Here is a 25,209-nt window from a genome sequence, read left to right as displayed (position 1 = left end):
TTAAGAGCAACCGGATGAGGGGGAGGGTACATTAGCCTTATAGGCTAGTCTGGTATATTTTTTACTATTCAGTTGTATGGTTATGAATGATTTACCAGATTTTCTTGCTTATGTTTTTGTTTTTAATCATCTTTGAAGCTGTTCTGGATTCAAATGTTTAAAATAATATTTTGTTCAGACTTGTCCCCAAAATCTTTAGAAATGTGCTATTGTTTTGCTTCAGATATGTCTAGAAAAATGTGATAATCTTTCCCATAGGACCCCAGACAAGATGAGGATTAACTTTTATTGTTGAAAAAAAGGGTGTATCCCATTAAAGCAATCTGTCAACCTCATCTCAAGCAAAACAAAAAACGATTTCCATGATTGGAACATGATAAAAGTTTATGGCTTGCCTGAAGCCGTGAAACGTTCATCAGACAGACTAATGTGTCACCAGTTATTTCACACTATGGCAGACATGAGGTGCTAAAATCAGGAACCTTATTTATTTCTTGAGTTCTTTCCTAGCTTGCCAGCCTCTCCTTGATTCTCAGTATAGCCTTCCCACAGAAGCATAAAAGAAAGATTATCTCATCCAGAAAAGGCCATATCCAACATCAACTTTCCCAACATCATCAAATATTTTTTGAAAATTGGATTGAGGACAAGGAGGTTGGAAAGTAGCCAGGAATGCTTGTTATCTTTGCAAAAAGAGAATTGCTGAGGATAAGTCTCCAGCTCCATCAATTCCACAAACGTCTCTAGACATTTTGCAAGTACACTTTCAGTAGGCATAGAGTTGTTGTTTTGCATGAAGCAAAATGATTTTGTCAGAAGCTCAAGTCCTGACAGCTACTACTGTAGTACAACCAGAAAATAATCTAATTAACAACCCTCAAGAGCCACTACTAATCAGTGTATAAAAAATACACTTAAATGTTAGATTTGCTGGATGAGAACCAGTGGTGGGTTGCTCCCAGTTCGCACCCTTTCGCAAGAATGGGTAGTAAATATTTGTAGTAGTTCGGAGAACCGGTAATAACATTAGATGACCCTGCCCCCGAACCGGTCCCTGGCCCAGTCGCCACTTGCTTACCCCACCCCCCTCATCAGAGTCTTTTTTTTTTAACTTTTAAAAGCATTTTTTCTACAACCTCTTCTGCCGAAAAAATGCTTTTAAAAGTAAAAAAAAAAAGCCTCTGATGATCGTGCGGCTCAGCTGGGATCGTCAGAGGCTTTTAAAAGCATTTTTTTCTGCAACCTCTTCAACTGAAGAGGTTGTAGGGAAAAAAAATGCCTTTAAAAGTCTCTGGTGATCCCAGCTGAGTTGCCTGATCGTCAGAGGCTTCTAAAAGCATTTTTTTCCTGCAACCTCTTAAGGTTGTAGAAAAAATGCTTTTAAAAGTAAAAAAAAAAAAAAGCTGGCCACGTCCACCCAGTCACATTAACCCCCACCAAGCCACACCCACAAAATAAGCCACACCCATAGAACCAGTAGTAAAAAAATTTAGAACTCACCCCTGATGAGAACCTATTGTATTCCGCACCTATCTGTTCCCATTGTACAAACATTCATAACTGTTGCCATTTTCTATCCACTCCTTTCTTTATTTTGGATCCTACATCTCCACCAGCAGTTTGAATTAGCCACTAGCTAGTTCTGCCATAAACATAATTAGGAAAACATGGTAAATATGCATTTATTTCTTCTTTCATGTGTGTCTGTGCATCATTCCTTAATAGGAAGATTTATCCATATTTTCTTTTCAGCATCAAATCAGTGTGAACTCCTTCCCTCCGACAGGCATTTTCAGTTAATTTTAAAATCTTGTCTTCTATATGGAAATTGGAAGAAAGAAAAGGCAAACCATTCTGCATGCTGATAAAAACATTATATCAACATGACTATGTAGTCATCAAGAATCACTCTAGATATGGAATATACTGCTTCAGGAATTGTGCTTGGACATCACTAGCTTTTGCAGAGAAACCAAAATGCTTTTTTTTCATTATAATTCATTATTAATTAATTTTAGTATTAGTTCTTCTAGCTTTTAATATTCTATATTTTAATTTTTGCTAGCTGCTTTGACTTCTCAGTTAAACAAAAAGAAGTATACTTATTGAATAAATTAAACTGCTGGTTGAAAAGGCTTATACTTTCTTTTTTGAAAACCTACTAGTATTATATTTCATTTATCCTGTATAGTGAATAGCATTTATTTCTTCTTTCATGTGTGTCTATGCAGAGTTTTATATTTGAAGAATGACTTAAATGTTTTTTTTTAAAGTAATAAAATAGCTCTCTATATGAAAGCCATTTCTCCCTCCATTCCTCTCTTTTGTTTTATGTATTACTTACACAATCGTTTGGAAATCTCATTTAAACCAACTTATGAAATATTTGGCAGAAAGCTGTAACATTTGACCCTCTGAAGGGCTAAACTGTTCCATGTAATCTGATAAAAAAGAGAGAAAGGAAACATGGCATATACATGCACAGTCTGATAAGAAACCTTCTGAGAATAGGAACTTTCTGCCCAGAGTGTGTAAAACGCCTTCATGAGATAAAGCAAAAGAAAAGGCAGGAAATCAAGGATGGCAGCTTCTGAGAAAAATAAAATCACATTTGGATGAGATATAACTGAAACTCCTAAGGGGAAGCTATTTTCTGTCATATAAACTGATTATTTTGCTTGGGAGAAGGCCTTCTAATTATGGCAGACTGCCTGTGCCACTACGCAAAGATTTAAAATATTTACGTATCTGCACCACTCACTTTTTTATGAACATGTATCTTAGCAGCAATCTCCTGCTGGTAGTCCTTTCACAATAATTTTAGAATGTAAACAGTTACAAAAAGACAATGCTGAGAGCTTCAAAAAGCTAATCTTCAGGGTGCGAGAACAAATCAGCAAGCACTCTGCCGTGCAAGTATACAAGGATTGCATACTCCCTACTACCCCCATCCCTAAATTCACTCATATACTGATGGAGTCTGAGTTGACAGCTGGTGACTAAGAGAATCTGAGGTCATAATGGATAGATCAGGCTTCCCTAGCTGTTTGAGCACATTTGGAATAGTGAGAGTGTATGTTGTAATTCTTCCAAAATGATTTGTGACATCTGCTGTGACAATCAGGTGTGGAAATTCCACAAAGAAATCAACAAAAAAATCAAAAACACAGCATTGTGCTGCAGTCTCTTCTTAATTAAATTTATAAGAATGCCTCTAGGATGTATTTTTGACTTACAGGCATTTTTGGAAATGCAGATTCTACCCGAAGCAACATTTTGCTTTGCAGCATACCAGGTTCCAATGCATTATTTTAATAAAATTAAAAAATAGGTAGGACATGGAATTTGATAGGTGCCAAAGAATGTATCTCAGCATGCACACAGATTGCCTTGTCGGAGCGTAGTGGGGACCGAATATCATACATTCATCAATACAGTTCAGAAGAAGATGACCAGGTGAGGGCAAATTCCATGTTAGGGAAGTAGGAAAGCAAAGAAAACTAGCATAATCCTTTAGCAAAGATGTGATGCACCCAAATCTGGACTATTAAATATAATCATGATTAAGAATACTTTTTATCAATGTCAAGAAAGGAAAACTAAATCAATGAAAGAGCTTGATCAGTGCCTTTTTAAGGAAAATTACAGTATTTCTGGATTTTTAGTGTTATTTTTTTTAATAAAGGAAGTGACATATGTTACGAATTATCCAGTGAAGCTGAATGATAAGACATTCTGGAATAAATAAAAGGAAAGACTTTGGGAAACCCTGTGATTTCACTGTAATTTATTATAACAATGACCACCAACTGAGATAGTTTTAAAAGACTATAAATCAGGGACGTCCAACCTTGGCAACTTTAAGACTTGTGGATTTCAACTCATGCTGGTTAGGGAATTCTGGTAGTTTAAATCCACAAGTCATAAAGTTGCCAAGGTTGGACACCCCTCCTATAAATTGTTAGTAGTTGTGGTGATTATCTGATCTGAGAAGTAGTAGTGGCTATAACAGAGGGGAGTGTAGGCTGAAAAAATATCTAGCAGGCACTGAGATTTTCACTCAAGATAGATTGAGCTTTTCTTCCTGAAATCTGTACTGGAACATTTTGATGACTGGATTTGCATGATGTGTTGAATCACAAACTTTTATATTTTTTCCCCATTAACTAAGTTTAATGTAACCATGAATACGTCATGCAAGCACAACTTTTTTATCACAAATTCACTCAGGAAAAAAGTTTGGGTCTACTCTCATCTACTTTATTTACAGTATCTGCCAAACTTTTAGTACTGAAATATTTCTAAATAATTGCCTAAAAACAATTCAAAAATATTAAATCAGCACCAAGTCCATTGAGGTAATTGTAAAGGGAAAATCGCAATCATACTTTTTTTGTCCACCATGCAATTCCCAGTTATTTTCATTAAAGTAGTGTTTCTCAATCTTGGCAACCTTAAGATGGTTGGAGTTCAATTTTCAGAACAACTGGAATTATGGGAGTTGAAATCCACTCATCTTAAAGTTGCCAAGTTTGAGAAACAGCATTAAAGCTATAGCATGTTTGGCTTACTGAACGGGGGGGTTCAGAAGTATATGTATTTCACTGTGAATTTGATTTCATTTAATGCTAATCCTAACTTAATATATTGTACATTTCACTCCAGTCTTAACTGGATTTAATAGCCAGGGTGATTATCAAGTAGATACCTTCAAGTCTTGTACCAACATCTCCCACTCATTTAAATATTTAACACCAACATAATCAATGGAAGGCAAGCTTGATATTTCTGTGTATCGATTAAATGAAGGGGTGCAAAATCCAAGAAAAAAATATCAGAACAATTAGACTAAGAAAATAGATGGAAAGATCAACAGCAAGAAAAAAATAAAATTAATTTACCTCCTCCTATACAAAATCTTCTGGAAAGGATATTGTAGAAAAAAATTAAATTTCTAGTAGCACCAAGATGGACTAAAAATGACATATCAAGCTCGCTGACCTTTTATGCTATAACTCTCATCCTGGAGGATAGAGATTAAAAGTAGTGGAGGATGACAATCATCTGTATAGTGATGTTACTGCATGTAAAACTTTTAAAACTGAGGATATCAATGAGGATATCATTGATTAAGTTTTGGAATTTGGTACCAAACAATACAGTGGTAGCTACCAGCTTAGCTGGATTCAAAAAAGGTTGGACCAATTCATGACATCATATATATGAAATAATTTAACATACTTTGCAGCTATTTATCAATTGCACATTCAGCTTTATGATAACGTTTAGAAATTAGAGTTAATACTTTTTTCTTTATCTTTAAAAGTTAAAGTTATCTAACCATCAGAGTGATCTTAATCTCCAATCAAAACTGTATAAATAACACTATACCCAAATAAAATAATGTACTACTTATGTTTTATAAAATATATATATATAAAAAGGAGGGTGGACTTCTCAATAGTATCACCAGTGCCTCTTGTTATTTTTCTCTCTCATTTCATTTTTGCAATTTGGATTATAAATTGCTTTCATCCTATGACCACTTTTTGGGGGGATGTTGTAACTAATAAAGGTCACTAATGTGAGGTAGGATAATAATCAAATAAATAATCATGCTGAGAAAGGCTATTGGCCTCCTTGTGTACATCATTAGCACTATTGATGTTTAATGTCACAGGAAAAAAATCTAGACAAACAATAAAGAAACCAGAAATAGTTTTTGTTCCCCTTCAAAAAACCTTTGTAGAAGAAAGTAATGTGGCTTCTCTAGGTACTGGCTAATAAATGTCCACAGAAGCAGCAAATTCCAAACTCAGCTCAAAAAATAAAGCCTAAAACACCTCTAACCAAATTGATGTCTCGTTATGAAATCTAACATGCATAACCATCTTACTCTGGGAATAAAGAACATCATCAAAACTCTTTTGGAATTCGATGCATAAAATCCAGCACGTACACCTCCCTCTTCATCCATGCAAGCAATTAGGAAAATATTGCTCCAGCATGACACCTGAAACCCTAGAAGCCATCTCTTACTCCTGGCTAATCTAGGGCTAGTCCTGGCACAGCCCAAGCCAGTCTGAGAGCGTGAGAAACAGACTTTACCTTTGTTTTCAATGAATTATAAAATTCATTGAAAACATAATTATAAAAATTATAAAGAAAGGTGTAGGAAGGCTGCTGCTGCACTCAACAAAATGGGCTCACAAACTCAGACCAAATGAAAGTAGATCGACTGTATCAGAGGTGGGTTTCAGCAGGTTCTGACCAGTTCTGGAGAACTGGTAGTGGAAATTTTGAGTAGTTCAGAGAACCGGTAGTAAAAATTCTGCCTGGCCTCACCCTCATCTATTCTCTGCCTCCCAAGTCCCAGCTGATCGGGAGGAAATGGGGATTTTGCAGTAACCTTCCCCTGGATTGGGAAGGGAATGGAGATTTTACAGTAACCTTCCCCTGGAGTGGGGTGGGAATGGAGATTTTACAGTATCCTTCCCCTGCCACGCCCACCAAGTCACGCCCACCAAGCCATGCCATGCCATGCCCACCAAGCCACACCACAGAATCAGTAGTAAAAAATTTTGAAACCCACCACTGGACTGTATGCTATAGTGAGATGTATCTATTGTAACTGCCATCAGCACATGTGATGCTTATCACAGCTTAGTTCAAGGAAAACTGGAAGCTAATTTACTCTTGGCAAGAACAGATGCAAGCTTGATCTATTACAGCACAGGTGTCAAACTCATGGCATTACGTTGCAGTCACGTGACGTTTCGTGACATTTTTCCCATTCGCAGAGCTGGGGTGGGCGTGGCTTGCACGTGATGCATCCGGCCCGTGGGCCACCTCCAGTTTGACAGGGAAGTTCAGAAAACTTAGCCACTGAAGGGATACCTCCAGTGGTGAAATCTAAAATTTGTTACTACCGGTTCTGTAGGCGTGGCTTGGTGGGGGAGGGTAATGTGACTGGGTGGGCGTGGCCAATATTTTTTTTTTAACTTTTAAAACCATTTTTTCTAAAACCTCTTCGGCGAAGAGGTTGTAAAAAAATGCTTTCAAAAGGCTCTGATGATCCCAGCTGAGTTGCCTTGATCGGCAGAGGGTTTTTAAAAAACCCTCTGATGATCAGGCAACTCAGCTGGGATCGTCAGAGCCATTTAAAAGAAAAAAAGCCTCTGATAATCGCGCGGCTCAGCTGGGCATGAGGTGGGGCAGGGATTTTTGCTACCGGTTCTCCGAACCACCCGCCTCCATCGCTACCGGATTGAGCGATCCGGTCCGAACCGGGAGCATTTCACCCCTGGATACTTCTGATATGGCAATGGTGTCAAAACATGTATTTCTACTCAATATCACTCTCAAGACAATGTAGGTGGGCTGTTTTGGAGCTTAGTTGATCTCATAAAAGCCTTTTCAGATCCAAGCAGCATATAAATTGCAGTATTGAAAATAAAAAAGGTTGAAGCTCTATCTTACATGACAAACCTCTGCACGCACAGAGAATGATGAGGATTTCACTCAGGAAGAATTTTATATTATACATTCCTTATAGCCAGTAAAAAATAATTTTAAAGGATCTAAATGGTGGGATACCTGATTTAGGACTATAAGAGTTTTAAATTTATATAAAATCTCTTATATTCCTAAATCAGGTATCCCACCATTTAATTGTAATCATATGCTTATTATATATTTATTATATTAAAATATATACTATATATAAATGTGGGTTATTATATATACATACACACACACACATACATATACACACAATGGGTGTATGTGTATATGTATATATGTGTGTGTATATAGTAATAATTGTATCATATTTATACATAGTACATATTTTAATAAATGTATGATTATAATTATATAAACACACATTCATAGCCCTGATGTTGCCTTTAGTCAAATAATTTTTGAAGCATGGAAGAAGCTTGCTTTATTTATATATTATACCTTTGCTCCCGAAGCAGATATATATGCCAAGTTCCAAAAAACATGTTGCCTGCCACTTCTTTTCTCCCTCTTCCGTAATTGAAGAACAGCCTGTTTTTAAATACTTCTTCAAATATTAACATATATACATGATGGATAAAGGACCAAGAAATGCAGCCCTTGGCCATCTAGCACTACAGATCGGCTAGACATGTTTTCCATGGTGAAAAAACAGGAAGGGTGCCAAAAATACAGGCAAATAGGTTTATTAACAAGCCGTGTAAATTTGTCCCTCTTTTCACTGAATGCAGGGGAGAGTGGGATAGATTTTGCCAATTTGGACCCTGAGAAGAAGAGAGAGCCTGAGACAGAAAGAGACAGAGGCAACAAATTGTTAGATGGTTTCAACATAGGGGATGAATAAGATTACAAGTAACTTTTGGCGAAAAGAGCAGAGGTATGACAAGCATTATGCCATTGTAACGTTACTAGCCAGACATATCTTTTGTCCATTTTTGCACTTACCCAACCTTAAAAGTATGCTGGACACTTCTGCTAACTTGCCAACTGGAACAGGTGAGCTGTGCTCAGGCTTATTCCAGCCAATTCCAGCCCGAATGAGCCTGGAGTGAATGTAGTCCCTGCAAAGCACCTTGGCTTGAGATACAAGCTCCTTGTCAGTGGGAGTCCGGTCAAACACTTCCATCACCTCTGCAGCAAAGACAGAAGAACGACGGAGGACTTCCATTCTATCACCGATCTTCAAACATGCTGGGTAGAGTCTTCTTCAGGATTTCATTGGTGGGACATCTGGAGAGGAATCTATACCTAGAGAATGTGTTCTTAGGATACTGCTTCGCTCCAATTTTCAGTCAAGATGTTTGTTGGTGTTCCCTGAGTGACAAATGAACAAGAAGAAATTATTCAACTATAATCAATAGCTGTTCATGTTAGCTTCCTAATAAAGCTGGTTTATGCTGAAATCAATGTGCAGCGTCATCTGATGCTTTGATGTTCAAAGTAGCTTTCTCTAGCTTGATGCCTTCCAGATGTATTAGCATTATATCTCCCAGAATTCCAAACCAACGTTAGTAAGGAACCAGATCAAGGAAGGCTGAATCAAATTAAGTTCTTTTTCTGTGGCGCTTACATACAGATAAATGAGCGCATGGTTGCAATTTTACCAGCACTTGACAATATGGAAGTAAACACTGTTGACTACAAATCACATGGCAGACTTCAAGATCTCTGCAAAACCAATGGGAAATGCAAACACACATTTTTATAAACTTAATTTTCTGAAGGGTGTTTTCAGACAAGACTTTTATCATTTGCTTTCAAGATGAAATTTTTACAAGAGATTCAGAAAATGATATATTTGTTTTGTTACCCTCCTATGTTTTTCCATTTCAACTGCCTTTTGCTTAAAGAAAAACCAGAAACACATTCATTAAGACAGAAAAGCTGCAAAGTGCCTTTTAAATGACAGAATAAGGCACATGAGTCTGGAAACAGCCTCACACACCCTCTTAAAAATCAGCAGTTATAAAAACAAATTAATGGAATTTTGAAATAACATTTGAAAGCATCTTGTTTTCTGCAAAGCAGAACAACATATGACAGGCAAACACCAATGTTCAGTGGCAATGACATCAAAAGAAATAGACATGCCATATTATATTACTGAAGAAGAAAAAAATAGGAATAGTGACAGTATCTTCACCAAAGATGGCATTCTGTTGAGGTCATCTTTTAGGATGCAAAAAACACCCAAGCCTTTTTGTATAATTTTTAAACTCCATCTAAAATAAAATGACATGGCCATACAACACTATCTCTCAGTTCTGCAAGGATGCAACTTTCCTTGAATTTCATCTCTACCGACTTTATGTTTTCACATATTTAAATACTCCTCTTAGTCAGAAAGTAATCTTGTCAATGGTGTGACTTGAAAATTTAACGCAGGAACTAAGAGTTACCCTAGAAGTTTCTCACAGGATACAGAAAACATTTCCAGCCAATCCGTTATTGATAAAATATGTTTTAATCAATATTGAGGTAAAGAGTAGAACCCTGAGTATCCAAGCAATGTCCTCAAACACAGGTACACCTAAACTGAGAGTTATAAGCATAACAGCATCCATTGACAACCTATACCGATTTCTACAGGGTTTGTATGTGGCCAAAATACATAAAATTCCCCCCGGAACATGACACAGGGAGTTAGAAGCCTACTTAGGGATCAGACGCTTTAGCTGTATTCACAAATCACACAGGAACACAAATGAGCCAACCATATATTAACCTAGTCTCTTCTGCAAATCCATGAGAAATCATCTAAGTTCCATTGTGCCATGCGAAGCTATAAAATCGAATTAATTGATAAACCATAGCTAAGTCTGCCACTATGTTTATCAACAAAGCTTCTGACAGGGCACTGTTGCTCTTACTCAATCTGTCCTAAATCAATAAAAAGGGAGCAGCAACGTCCACCCGTAAAGTTTCCCAGCGATGTGGCTCCCCAAGGCATTTCCACTCCGCAGTGATGTTTTGCAGTGCAGGAGGTTCCTTACGTGCTCTGCTTTACTTAAAGGAGCGTTCCTTGATTCTCCCCACTGGGACCGGGTTGGGCAGAGATCCCCAGAATTCTTGGTTGTTGAAATTCCGCAGAAACGCCTAATTCTCCCCAAAAAACTTGGAGCCGCCGTTCCTTCTGCCTTTACGAAGCTTCGAAGATCCCTTGCGCTCGCAAGATTCCCTCCGTGGAAAAAGACCTTCTCGCTATAGCCTTGTAAGGCAAGTGAATTAGCCAAGAGGAGGAGGAGCTAGAAAGAATTCGCCCGCCCCTTTCTTCTGCCTCTTAAGGAGGCACCAGGAAGCCGGGCCGATGAGGGTTGAAAGCTGTTTTGGGCATATTGGACGAGCTGGTCCTCGGGTGTCCAGCGCCGCCTCGTTCAAACTGAGAGCGGTTCCTTTAAGGTGCTACGGCCACAAGGTGCTTTCGTCGGTCTGGGCTTAGCTTCTGTGAATTCATCTGATATAGGCTGTAAGCCTGACTTATTTTCTGGTGAAGGCAGCCAACTGTGCTTTATTAAGTAAGCTCTATCGAAGCAAAACGTGACTTTGTATGTTGAGCAAGCATCTCCCAATAAAACAGCTCTTGAAAATGTACAGGTATCTCTAGGCATAAAGGTGATCCACAATAATACCCTTCTGAGTAGGGTTTCTTAAACCTGGTGGGGCTGTAGCTAAATTTTGCTGCTCATGATTTGTAGCCTTCGGTATTATTTTATTTTTTAAAAAACTTGTATTTTTCTGAGACAGAATCCATCAGTCTCATCATACTCTCAAAGGAATCTATCAATGCCCCGAAGAGGTTATGTTTTAGAGCAGGGGTCAGCAACCTGCGGCTCCGGAGGGCTCTTTGGGTCCTCTGCTGTGGTTCCCTGTCACCACTGGCTGGCCCCGCCCCTCGGCCTCCCCTCTCCGTCACTCCTCACCTGGCTTGAGAAGGTAAGGGCGATGGTGGGGGATGGAGAAGCAGCCAAGGCAGAGACAGAGAGATACAGAGAGGGGGGGGGGGAGAGAGAGAGACATAGAGAGATACAGAGAGAGAAGGAAAGGGGGGGACTGCAGGGGGGGGGTTGGCCCTGCCTATTGAAATGAGACCCATCCACTCCACTCATAATTCATGCTGAATCAGGAATTATTTCTTCTGCCATCTAAACCTATTCGGCTCTGCCACTTCTACATCAATTACATCAGCCAATCACTCAAAGCTGGAGCTGTTAGCTCAGTTGCTCCTCTGCTTTTTTCAGTTATTGGGCTCAGACATTATTAGACTACTAAGCCATAATACTTGGTCTGGCTTACTCTATTGTGTGAACCAGCTATTCCTGTTTTAAATTCAGCATGTTTGTGAACCAACCACTTATGTATTCAACTAACATAACTGGCCCCTGAAGTCCTGAATGGTGTTCATTACCTATGCCTAGCAAGGTAAAACTTTTTTTCTGCGGCAGCATAACTGTATTCATTATGAATATGTACCGATTGTTGTGCAATAGCCATGAACATTCAACTGGCATTTATCCATTATCCATTTGTGGTTGACACTTCTTTCACCCCTTTTTCAATCTGATGTAACCTCACTATTTCCCAAAAAGCATTTGAAAAATGTGCACACCAGCATTACAGAGCTTCAGCATAAGAGAGTTCATCCTTATATATTTCAGTAAACAGAGTCCTGTTCAGCACTTGCTTCCATCAAAGAGACTAATTCAAAAATATCTCAGAGGAAGGCCGCCTTTCCATTGCAAGCAGGCTTCAAGACAAGATGACATTTTACGGTTACTAACTTCCACTGCCACATGGACTAGTCAGATAGGCTGAGAAGCTCCTTATCATTAAAACTGTACAGACTTTGATTGACGCATTCTGCTTTCTTTAGGGGCTGGTAGAGAAAAACAGGATGACTGTTTTGGGTTTGCTTCTGTGTTTTATTTCCCAGCTGCCTGTTTTCTTTCCTCTCAGGCCCATTTTTTTTCCTGTGTTTATTATGATGCCTATTAGGCATTGTAAAACTTAACTAGAACAGATGAACACACAATAAAGAATTAAGATTAGGTAAACTCATAAAATACACCTCTGAGGCGTCTATTCCTACAAAGATCAGATTTTCTCTGTGATACTCTATGGAAGCAAATGTTTTCAGAAGCAGAATATGAAGAATATTGATACTTTTGAACTTTAATGCTGGAGAAGACTGCTGAAAATACCATAGATAGACAAGAAAACCAACGAATGATCATCAACAAAAAATTCTCACTCAAGGAACAAATGTCCAGCTCAAATTTGGATACATTATGCTACTCTTTAGACAAGTCTATAAAGCTAGGAAAGTTGGAAGAAAAAATAGGAAAATAATCAGCAGTAAGATGGATAGACTCAATTATAGTGGCAATTGCAGGACCTGAGGGACCAGGTCAAAAAACAGATTATTCTCACTGAAATCTAGATGGTCACTGAGAGGTGACACCAATTTGATGGCACATATTCAATCAATCTCTCATCATAGAGAGGATAAGCAGGAAGGGATACTTTAGAGTCAGCATTTCCTCCTGGACTCTTATCAAAAAATATTGTTTCTTTAAAAAAAACCAGTCTGAATGAAAGGCATAGGAATGAAGGACTTACGGTTCAAGCTCTTTCAGACTTACACAAAAAACCTGGATAAAAAAAATAAAGCCAGCATACAAGACAACATCTGAATCAACAAGTACAATGTTATTGGTTACAAAACCCAAAACCATTTTTTTAATTGCCTCCTACTCTTTTCTTACTTAAGTTAAGACATCTATGCCTCATGCTCACATAATAGTTTCAGCATGTAATAAATATATTGTGTTACTTATGCGATTACAATTATATTTTGGAAATCTACCATCAATGTGGAGTTTTACACAGTTTATAGTTACAGTATTTTCTATGGTGGCTTCTAATACTCATACTGTACTTGATTTATAGCAGTTCAATAGAGATAATAGAGATAATAAATAAATAATAGTTTAATTGAAATTGAAAGACATAGTGCTAATTTCAAAGCTACTAAAGGATTAACATATTTTGTGCAATATTAAAGACAAATGATAATTAATTTACATCTATTACATAGTATAAAATAAACACATGACATGGATGGACACATTAAAATTCATTTTATTTTGAGATAGTGTGTTTACCACTATGAGGCTGAATAGTTTTCAAGTCTCTGAAATGTCCTTCAAAACATATTTGTAATCACCAATTAGAACATAGTTGTAAATGTTGGAACTGCAAGTGGTATAGAATACACAGTATAAAATGTCTATGGTAGTTGTCAAGACTGGGACACAGTGAATCACTGTTAAACTTGCAGGGAAGTTTGCCTCCCCAATCTTGGATTCTAGTTCTTTCATTCTAATGCAAATTGGAGCAACATGCCTAGTAAAAGAAACTTTTAGATAGGAAGAATATACTGTTACAGGTCATAGGGACTGAAGAATTTTTTTCAAGGATTACAAGTTTGGATACATGAGGAATGGTGGCACTCATGAACAGTGGCTCAATAGACAGGAATGCAAGACAAGTTTTAAAACTGAGAAAGCATACACTATTACAACCTGTTAGACTTCAAAGTAGAAGCTATAGTATATGAATTGTAAAAAAGAATCGTTTCTGGATTTTCTGAAAAGGGGATGAGTATAGGGAAAGATTTGCTTAATCAAGGGCATAATAAGCATTGAGCAGAAATATTAAGGATCCAAACCACTTCACTTCTTGCTTTTTAAAACAATCTAAACATCAAATTGACAAAGACAGTTCTCAATTTCTACTTCTCTTACTACTCTATATAAGAAGGAAGATCCACAACAGAAACCTGCCTGTTATAAAATGTTTTCGGGAAAGATAATTCCTAATGACTATTGAATATAGCATGGTTACCAATCTTATTGTGAAATGGAATTGAACTATTCCCTACAAGATTGGTAGGAATTTACAGCCTGGGGGAGAAAGTTGGCCACCCACATTGTTGTGATCCTTATCCACTTATAAAGACTCTAGGATTCCTAGGAATATGACTAGATCAGATGAATCAGCTGCTTCTCAGAACAACTTCATCCACTATGTCTTAAAGATACAGGAGCACTTTGATCTATTAATAATATTAAAGATATATTAAATAATGAAATGGTAAAAGCTTGAAAGGAATGATAATTTCTGCTTTTTCCTGGTGAAAAATCAGATGAAAGAGATTGTGATGTTTCTACAATACCTTACATCTTCTTACATTTCATCTTAGTACTATATAACGGTACTTTGTTTTTCTTCTGTACCAAATTCTTATTTTTCTTTTTTATTTTTCTTTGTTTTTCTGCACCTTCTACTTTTTTATTCCTTTAAGTTTGCATTAGTTTTTTATTTTATAAGTTGTAATATTTAATAAAATTATTATAAAATAATGAAACAGCCTTTCCTCAAAGATTCTTTTGGCCCCAACCTTCTTGGCTTCTTTTAAAGCATTAAAGATCTGGAAGCTCCCACATGTATTTGGACCAGGTGGTTGGGTGACCCCGTGATTGTTAATTTAGTCTTTGTGACTGAAGTAGAACATATTTTTTTTCTTTTGGAACTCAGACATGTTGTGTATGACTTCCCCCCCCCCCCATATATTGTGTATATTGTTCAAACTGTGTTTTGTTGTTTTGGTTTTAATTTTTTGTAAACTACTTAGACCAGGGGTGTCAAATTCAAGGCCTGTGGGCCATATCTGGCCCATGGGGTGCTTAAATCTGACCCCCGGGGCTGCCCTGGAAACAACAAAAGACCAGCCTGCAGTATCTCTGCCAGAAAAAATGGAACTCAGGACGGCTGCATGCAGCCCTCCCGAGTTCAGTTTTTACTGGCAGAGGTTGCAGGAGGCCATCACGGCTGAAAACAGAGCTCGTGAGGGCTACACAAGGGTTGCAGGAAGTCGTTGCAGCCAGAAACAGAGCTTGGGAGCCTGTTTTCACTGGCAGATCACTACAGGCACCCTCAACATGAGTGATGTCGAGCTGGCTACGCCACCCTGGCCACACCCACTCTGCCCCCCCCAAGGTCAAACACAACCCTGATGCGGCCCTCAATGAAATTGAGTCTGACACCCCTGACCTAGACTCAGTGGTGAGATAGGCATCTATAGAAATTGCTTAAATATTTACTGGTATATGCTTATATTTTAATTAGAAAAAATGATCCACAACTTTAATTTTAAAGAAGTTAAAGTTTAATTTATTTAAGTTGAAATAAAACTGTTGTATCGTGCCTTTGTGGACTTAAAAATCAGATTATTATTTTTAAAAAATAATTCTCTCTGATGAATGGGTAGGTTAAAAGAAAGAGAAGGAAGGACTTCTACTTGTGGTTAAGTTTAGGCTGGACCGTACATTACCCCACTCTAGGCCCTTCGCCCCCCCACCCCACCAAGAACCTAAACACTGTACCAAAATGCCTTTGTAACACCGTTTTTCAAATTCAGGCTTAAGGAATCCTTACTGTAGTAGGGTTAAAAGCAAGGTTCCCCCTTAATGTAACCTATGCAAGGACAAGCTCAAAGATGTATACAATCTTTTAGACTACTGTCTATTATCTTGAGGGGTGGTGTGGTGACTCAGCAGTTAAGATGCAGGGCTTGTCGGCTGGAAAGCCGGCAGCCCAGGTTCAAGACCCAAGTGCCACGCAATGGGGTGAGCTACTGCCAACCTAGCAGTTTCAAAGCATGCAAATGTGAGTGCATAAATAGGTAACACTTCACTGGGAAGGTAACAGTGCTTTGTTATGTCATGCTGGCCACATAGCCTTGGAAATATTTTTGGACAGCGCTGGCTCAATGGCCTTGAAATGGAGATGAGCACCCCCCTCTATAGTCGGTAATTACCAGCGGAGTAAAATCCACAGGAGACGCCTAATATCTTGAAGGAAGTCAGAGGACTGCAGTGATTAGGAAGAGACACCATAAAGGAAGGATAGGGGTTGCAACAAGGACAGTAAATGTCATGCTTTTATTGTTGTGTCAAGGGTGCATAGTGAGCATTCCATTAAGTATGGAGAAAGGCCCTGGGACTATCACTCTGAACCCTACTCTGCACTGACTGTTTTGCTTTTTATCCTTAGGCATCAGCTTCTGTGGATTCACACATTTTGCTTGCTGATGTTTTAATCTTACCTTATGTAAATTAAAGGTTAAAAAATAGGACATTAAAAATGCTAATCACATTAAAGTTTTATGTCACTTAAGACAAATATACATTGCAATTTCCTTTTGAATCAGTTTTCCTCCATGTTGCCAGCTCCTATGCAGAGAGAAATAAATAGAACCTTGAATGTGTAAAATCATTTTAAGAATGAGGAACCAAGGTTTGCTGGGCAGCAGCCTCGGGGAGAGGAGAGGCAGCGGAGGCAGCTTCTTTCCTAACTGGATATTCTGGCTCCTTGAAATCAGGTAATTCTGGTGCCTGGTTGTTGTTGGGTTTTTGGCCTACCTGAATAATTTGTGCTAGCAAGGAACATATGAATACTTTTGAAAGGTCTTTTGCCTAGGTGTGTGTCTAAGTACTTGGGGATTCAGACTGAAACTGCTTGATGTATAAATAGATCCTTTAGAATAATAGGCAAATGCCACAGCTTATTACAACCGTCCCCAGGCTGATGCTTTTGAAATACACTAGTTTCTAGAAATTAAAGTTAATGTAACCAATAAAATGTTGTTTGTCCTGCCTGGAGGATATCAGATTGGAAAAATGTTTGCCCATTGCATAAGCAATTTGAAGACTTCAAAATATATGGTACCTAATACTTGGTGTATAATCTTTGGCAATTACTATCCCAGAAAAATACAGCAATCAACACAGGCTATTATCATGAAAAGAAGCCCATCTTGGTTCCATTCCACACACTTATCACATTATCTGAAGTATCATATTATTGAATTATTTCCATTAGCTGTGTTAAATAGACACATTAAACATTTTCTAGGGCTGGAGTTTTTTACATGATTCCTGTATCATCTCTCTTTCTCAATGATGACTTTGACTCAGTGGTGGGATTCAGCCAGTTTGCACCACTTCGAGAGAACCGGTTGTTAACTTTCTGAGCAGTTTGGCAAACTGGTTGTTGGGAGAAATTATTAGGGCAGAGAACCGGTTGTTAAATTACTTGAATCCCACCACTGCTTTGACCCCTAAAGAGTTCTCAAAAGCTTGACTAGCTGTAGCCAAATTTGTTTATAAGTGGTAGTGCACAAATCTAGAAGACCACTAGATGACAGCAAAATGATACAGAAAACTCTAACACTTTGCTTCCCTCTAGTGGTCCTCTGGATTAGTGCAACTAAGATTTGATAGTCCTTGTAAGAGGTCCTACATGTCCAAGCATGTATGGACAAAAAGAGTAGGGAAGCAATAGCTGGCAGTAATTCTGGTAAATGAATACTTCGTAGGTGGTTGTATTGCTCACAGCAGCCATTTTGTGAATGACAAAGCCCTCTTGCAGCAGACATTTGACTAGAGTTGTCTCCAACATGTTATCAATGTTTCAAATGGCCCACTAAGCCCCAAAGGTTTCTCCTCATCTTGAGAAAGCAAGGATTATCGTACTGATGTTCAAAACTATTTGATTGGTGGATGACTCATGCCCATAAGAGAAATATCCTTAAGCCATTCTTAGCTGTCTTAGTGTTAGCTTAAGCCATTCTCCAGCCATTCTCCAGCTAGAGAAATATCTTTAAGCCATTCTTAGCAGTGCTATAAGCTTCCCCCCTTATTCTGATACATCCAAGATATAGCCTCCAGATGTATAAAATTTGCAATCACATTGCAGGAAGTCAGGTAACTGGAGTGATTTAAAACAGATGCAACAATAGTAGGACTGAAATCAGCAGATGTCATGCTTTTTTGCCAATTCAAGGATGGGTAAAGAGCATTTCAACTCAGCACTGAGAAACACAAAACTGGAGAATAACACAATTAGGATAGTGTTGGTGAGCAGGTACTGCCCTCTCATGGCAGTAAAAGAAAAGACATGACTATGTTCATGCTTCACATATCAAGAGTTACAAATGTATGACCCTTAGGCTGCACAATGATTCATCAGCACTACTTTTGCAGTCCAGAATCCCCTTAAAATGTATTTCCCCCTTCCCAGTTTTCTTTTCTTAAAAAGAAAAATGGGTATCTTAAATCTAAAGAATTGGTGCTTATTTTATTTCTTAAGCCAACATCCTTCAGGTCCATTTAGGATCCTGTCTCTGTTTACTTTTGGAGTGCAGCCCTCAACATGCCTTTAATCTCAACATTAGCCCTTATTTTGGATGGGATGCTTACTAAGTGAAGTATTCTAAACACAAGGCCTGAAAGCGGAAAATGCAACTGATTTGTAAATTCCACTAATAAAGGTTAGGGGGAACAGCGAAAAAATGGAACTAAGAATAAATATAAATAAAAAATAATGACAACAGGAAGAATAACAAGCCTTAAAATTAAAAATGAAGATATCAAAGTAGTAGATGTAGTAGTAGTGGATTGATCATCAAAAGTTCTTGATCTTAGGAAAAATACTATAATGCCATGATGTATCTATAGCTACAAAGATCAGAATTTTGCAAACCATTCTCTGTGAAACTCTACAGAAGTGGAAGTTTAAAAAGAATGATGGAAGGAGCATTCATGCTTCTGAACTTTGATGCTGGAGAAAACTCTTTGAGAATATATGGACAGCCAAGAAAACAAATGAATGGATCATCAAGTTTCAGTGATAATAAGTGCACTGGTAGAAGAACGGAAGGACCAGAATAAGGAGGGATCATTCAGGGAGAAATCTAGCAATATGATCACAAGAGTTGATAACAGCTTGATGGCACATAATCAGTCAATTAGAAGTGCTATTTGGTTGGTTTGTAAACCCCTGCATCACCATTAGATAGCAGCAAAGAGATACAGAAACCTCTTGACTGCATTAACTTTCTTTGAGAATATTATGCCAGTATAACTGCTAGAACTGAATACTTAGACACTGTCACCACCACTGGAACACTTCAAATCAATGGAGAAAACTTAAAGAAGGTGGACATTTTTCAGTATCCGGGATCCCATCTCCAAGGCAATGGCGACATCAATGACGAGGTGCGAGCAAGGGTGAATGCAGCCTGGATGCATTGGCGAAAACTCACTGGTGTATTATGTGACAGATGAATGCCAACCCGTCTTAAATATAAGATTTACAAAACAACCATCCGCCCTGTTGCACTATATGACACTGAATCTCCATGCCATGGAAATGCGAATGCTCTGTTGGATATCGGACATCTCCCTTCTTGACCACATTATAAATGACACCATTCAATAACATTTTGGTGTGGCACCAATTCTAGAGAAGACAAGAGAAGGTCGGCTCCGCTGGTATGGACGTCTTGAGAGCAGCACCTTCCACCGTTGCCAAGACTGCCTACCAACTAGAAGTCAATGGTCGGCAACCTCGCGGGCACCTAAAACAGATATGGCAAGACACCATCAACAAAGATATGCAAGCAGGCTTGTGCCCTGGAGAGATGCAGCTGACTGTGGAAAGTGGCATTCAATGATCCAAAAAGTGGACACTGCACTTGCAGGAATAAGCTAGGAAGAAGAAGATAACTGCTAGAACTGGGATAGTATTGTGTGTGTGTGCGCGCGCATGCGTGCATGCCTTTGAGTTATATTTGACAACTGGTGACTGCCTGGACAAGTCCGTACAATTTTCTTGGCAATTTTTTTCAGAAGTAGTTTGCCATTGCCTCCTTCTCAGAGTTGAGAGAGAGTGTTGTGGCCCGTCAGCGGCCTGTGCAGCTAGTAGCTGATTCCGACAGCAAGGAGGCTGGTGTGGTGCTGCGCCAGCAGCCTGTGCAGCTGGCACTCGAGTCAGACAATGAGGAGGCTGGAGAAGATGTGGTGCCAGAGGCAGGGATTCAGCCAGGGCCTTCAGAAGCTCCAGAAGCTCCCATAAGTGAAGACAAAGAAGAGGAGGAGTCTCTTCTCGATGCATGGGCGCACAGAGCTGCCAAAAGGCAGGAGTGGCTCCTCAGGAGGAGGTATCCTCGAGAGTAAGGCTTGGGGCTAATTGGCCACTCCTTTAGCCTATTTAAGGAAGGACGAAGACTGAGGCAATTTGCAGGGAACAACTTCATTCACTCTCCTTCGTGTCCTGATCTTAGTTCTCTTATCAGTTCCTGCAAATTGCTTCTGGGCTTTCTGCCAACCATAGTAAGATTACGATTATTTATTCTTTGGATTCTTGTAGGCTGTTAAGAAAGTTAATTAACAGCCTTTATTTGAAAAAGACTGATTTAATTTCATAAACTAAGGTTTGTACAGACTTTGTGTGTGCTGCGTTCTTTGGGGTCCGTAGCTGGGGCAGAACAGAGTGACTGGTCCAACATCATGCAACTGGTTTTGTGCTTAAGCAGGACTAGAACTCATGGTCTTTCAATTTCTAGCCTGGTGCTTTTAACCACTGCATCACCTGGCTCTCATAGAAATGTGTGTATGTGTATTCTATTATAATCTATCAAATGATGTGATTCAAAAATTATGTCTCAGCATGGATTGGGATGGGAGCTATGCAATAAAATTTGTCAGATACACAAATTATGAACAATGTCTTATCTGTAGTATCTTTAATACAATGTGTTGTTTTTAATTTCTGTCAGATGAGAGGTTCAGTCCAAGAGAGAAAAATTATGATATAGAGTGTGGGAATTTAATGAGTTGCTATAACAACCTGTGAAGTCATTTTTACACTCCCTAGAATTTAGAACACTGGACTTAATATCTGGAATCTGAAAGATGAAAAATTGATCTTTCAATTTGCCTCAAGGATCCTGAGCAATGGACTGGAATTAAGGCCAAGAACAGATGGGTAGAACCAAGGAGCAATCAGGATCAGGAGTAAAAATAGCAAAAATGCTGAGAAGTACTTAGCATACTAGAGCATTGGTACTTCATTCAAGGGTCAATTTGAAAGGATAACTTCCCATGAGATAAGAGACAGTGGCTAATCTGTATAGATTTGGAATCAGCTCAGATATTTGTTTGTAAGTATGACACAGTAAACCAGAAACTATTAATGGCAGAGTAGCATATCATATTATGTAGTTTATAGCTTGTGACCTTACATAAATGTAGAAAGTTGGAGAAAACAATGGCTAAGTTATTAATAAATAGCCATTTTGTTCAAACCAGCTCCCATACACACAAAACAGATGTTTACCATTGCACACTAAGCTAAAGTTTATTGGGTTTGCACACATTCTAAACCATACGATACAGTAATTCACAATGTTGGAGTCAATACTATACATTAATCCCAAAGCAAAAACCTCCATCATAATTATAATAATAAACAACTCTACACCATGGCTGAATAGGTTGTTCAAACCAACCTGTATCTATAATATACTTTTCATGTTAAAGGCATGATTGTTTCCTGGTTATAACCACTAAAACGTTTATTGGGAAGGAAGTTGGATCAGCAAGTCATCTTGAGCTGACAACAATAGCCATCAATAAATTATGTCAATGTGAGTCAATGTGGATAGGAAATCCAAAAACAAAGTCTTGCACTTTTCTCAACCTGATATTTCTGGACATGTTGGGTTTCAAATGCTGTAATGCTCATAGCTAACAGGAGATAGTGCAACACATTTGACAGATTCTAGATTGGGGAAGATCTAGAATAGTCATTCAGCACTTTCAAATCAGCTACAGAGATAATTTTCTGTAATATAGTCCAATTGTTCCTTATAGTATACAGGTAGTCCTTGACTTACAACAGTTTCTTTAGTGACCATTCAAATTTACAATGGCACTGAAAAAAGTGATTTATGACAATTTTTCACAATTACGACCTTTGCAGCATCCCCCATGGTCATGTGATCAAAATTCAGATGCTTGGCAACTGTTCATATTTATGACCGTTGCTTTGTCCTAAGGTCATGTGATCACCTTTTGCAACCTTCTGACAAGCAAAGTCGATGGGGAAGCCAGATTCACTTAACAGCCGGCTTACTAACTTATCAACTGCAGTGATTCACTTAACAACTGTGACAAGAAAGGTCATAGGGCAAAATTCACTTAACAAATGTCTCTTAACAACAGAAATTTTGGGCTCCATTGTGGTCATAAGTTGAGGACTACCTGTATTTCAATTGTTTTTCCTGAAACATGACAGTGAAGACTCTGTATTGCAATGGAAAACTGACATTTCTTACTGTATAATTAAGAAGTAGAGTCTTTTGGGGAATCCTGTTGGGCCACAGAGACAATCTATTCTAGGACATCTTTCTCCAAGCTTATAAAGGAAAGCGCATAAGGAGAATACCAAGAAGGGATGGCTCTAGCATATGGTCCAGAATGCTTCAGAGAATAAACAAGTATTTATACAATACATGAATATATATAAAAGTGTTTCCTTGTGTTTCAAATTATGGCGAATTATCTAAATAATTTTGCCTGCTGATTGATAAATTGTTTTAGAAAAAGGTTCTAAAAATGTAAATGATGACTGTTGAAAACCACCCATTTGGGACTAAATTGTATTATGCTGAGTGCAGTTTCTCTGTTTATAAATATATCACAGGTATTTTTAGTATTAAAAAAAATCAGTCTCTCATTTAATCACAGTCTTAACATGAAATGGAGGAGGTTGCACAGGGATTCAAATTAAATTCAACCAGGCACAGAGATACTTTCAGATTGTCCAAAAATAAATGGACAGGTTGAATTGAATTGAATTGAAAGAGGGGCGTGAGAGGAAATGGGTTGGACTTCCATGGTATCTCAGTGAACAGAAGGGGTGCATTTCACACATCCTTTTCCAGGTTCATCCTCCACATCATTAACCTGCCAGCTGGGTTATTTGAGGTTTAGATCAACCTTTCATCCACTTAACAGGACAAACAGGCAGAATTCTCATCAATTTGGTTCCAAATTCCAAATATCCCACCTAATAAGTGCTGAAAGGGGAGGGCAGTGGTTATGGTCAGCAACATCTAGATCCTCTGGGACATCCTCTGGGTCTGGACATCCAAAATGGCCCTGGAGTAGACAAAATGGCAGCTTCCTTCCCAAGTAATGTGAACAATAAAAGCATGACCACATGAAACCTTTTGTTAGCAGAAGTAATAATCACTCTGTAATACACTGATTTGAGACAAAACAAGCAATTCTTCTCTTTCCCAGTTTAAATCAATCAGTAGCCTTGTTTTTATACACAGGTCTACTGTTCTTTTGAAATATCACTGAATACGTGTTTAACAACAAATCAAATTGTCTTCCATAAGACTCGAATGGTACTTTGTAAAGCATGGGCCAGGTTTATACAGGCAGATCCCTCCATAGAAATCAGATATCCAGCATCTCATTGAACTCAAGCCAAAATGACTGTGAAAGTCAAAGGTCAATTATTGGAGGGAGAGAGTTTGTCTATAATAGCTTCAATCTGGCAGTGGGAATTCAACATATGCTGTTCTTGTCACATTAACACCAAGATAATGAATGAAGCATCATAGACTGATTTATGCCAAGACTTTCGTCAGGAGAATACAGAAAACACTACTTTAAAACTGGAACAGTTAAGAATGAATTTAGGTTGTGTCCATGATGAATTGGAGATGAGAGAAAGGCTGCATCACAAGAATATGTATCTGAAAATATTTAGCAAAATGTGGAGATTAGCCCAAAGACTCCTGAGAATGATTGGACTGCAAAAGCAAAAAGCCAATGCTTCATCTCACATTTTTCAAACTACAGAATCCAAACTATTACTGGGAATGGTCATCACCCATAGACAAAACATACTCTTTAGTCATTGAAAAATAGTAGCAAGTAGTATATGTTTATGTTAACAATGCTTAAATGAAAGCTGTAATATAAAATATTGGCTGGTTAACACAATATAGAAAGGGCTACTCAAGTTATTGATCAATACTTACAGAATGTTCAGCACTTTCCAGATGAGTGGAAAGAAGAATGTTGTCTTCCTTGTGTTTTGAATGTAGCTCTTGTAAAACTAATTGCTACACAGTCCTGTTCTAATAGCAATAATAATAGCACTTACTTATATACTGCTTTATAGCCCTCTCTAAGTGGTTTTACAGTGTCGGCATATTGCCCCCAACAATCTGGGTCCTCATTTTACCCACCTTGGAAGGATGGAAGGCTGAGTCAACCTTGAGCCTAGTGGGATTTGATCTGCCAAATTGCAGGCGCCAATAGTCGGCAGAAGTGGCTTGCAGTACAGCACTCTAACCACTGTGCCATCAAGTATACTAATAGTAGTATAAATTAAAGTTTCTATCAAGGATCGCGAGCAAATTTACAATTGTCTTCTAAAAGGATGTCTGCATTAATTTCTTTTTGGCAGGTCATTTTTTTCTCTAATTCTGTATGACCAATTTCATCTGGTAGAAAGTCATCATATTGTACGTAGCCTGGTGTAAATCTGGAGTGGATTGCTAGAAGGAATGGGTGGGATCAAAAAAAGACTAGAAATCCAATGATTATTTTCAGGAATAAATTCTATACTGAAGTAGAGTGTCTATATCTATGACTTATTTCAGAAATGTAATTCCTACCCCACACAGCTAATAGTCATGTTATGCTAAAGCTAGTTTATACTTTAACTTCAGATTCAAATGCAAGGTTAAGGTAACTTCTA

At 38.2% G+C, this 25,209-nt stretch overlaps 1 protein-coding gene across 3 annotated transcripts in view; it reads right to left on the bottom strand.

Annotated features, from left to right (window-relative positions):
- Positions 1-25,209, bottom strand: part of BOK (BCL2 family apoptosis regulator BOK) — a 44,941-nt gene that overhangs the window by 18,472 nt on the left and 1,260 nt on the right. Inside the window, exons 1-2 of one of the 3 annotated variants that reach the window (XM_034439535.3) lie at positions 10,515-10,792; positions 8,467-8,835 (exon numbers count right to left, since the gene is read on the bottom strand). In XM_034439535.3, coding sequence (XP_034295426.1) covers positions 8,467-8,689 — 223 coding nt within the window. In that variant the 5' untranslated portion in view covers positions 8,690-8,835; positions 10,515-10,792. Of the gene's footprint in view, positions 1-8,466; positions 8,836-10,514; positions 10,793-25,209 lie in introns of those variants that run through there. The other 2 variants (XM_034439537.3, XM_034439536.3) reach the window with 2 other exon arrangements.

The sequence above is a fragment of the Pantherophis guttatus genome, chromosome 6 (assembly GCF_059756535.1).
Source record: "Pantherophis guttatus breed Tessera chromosome 6, ASM5975653v1, whole genome shotgun sequence".
Taxonomy (NCBI): Eukaryota; Metazoa; Chordata; class Lepidosauria; order Squamata; family Colubridae; genus Pantherophis; species Pantherophis guttatus.
The sequence above is the reverse complement of the archived record's forward strand: the minus strand, read 5'-3'. Positions and strand labels throughout refer to the sequence as shown.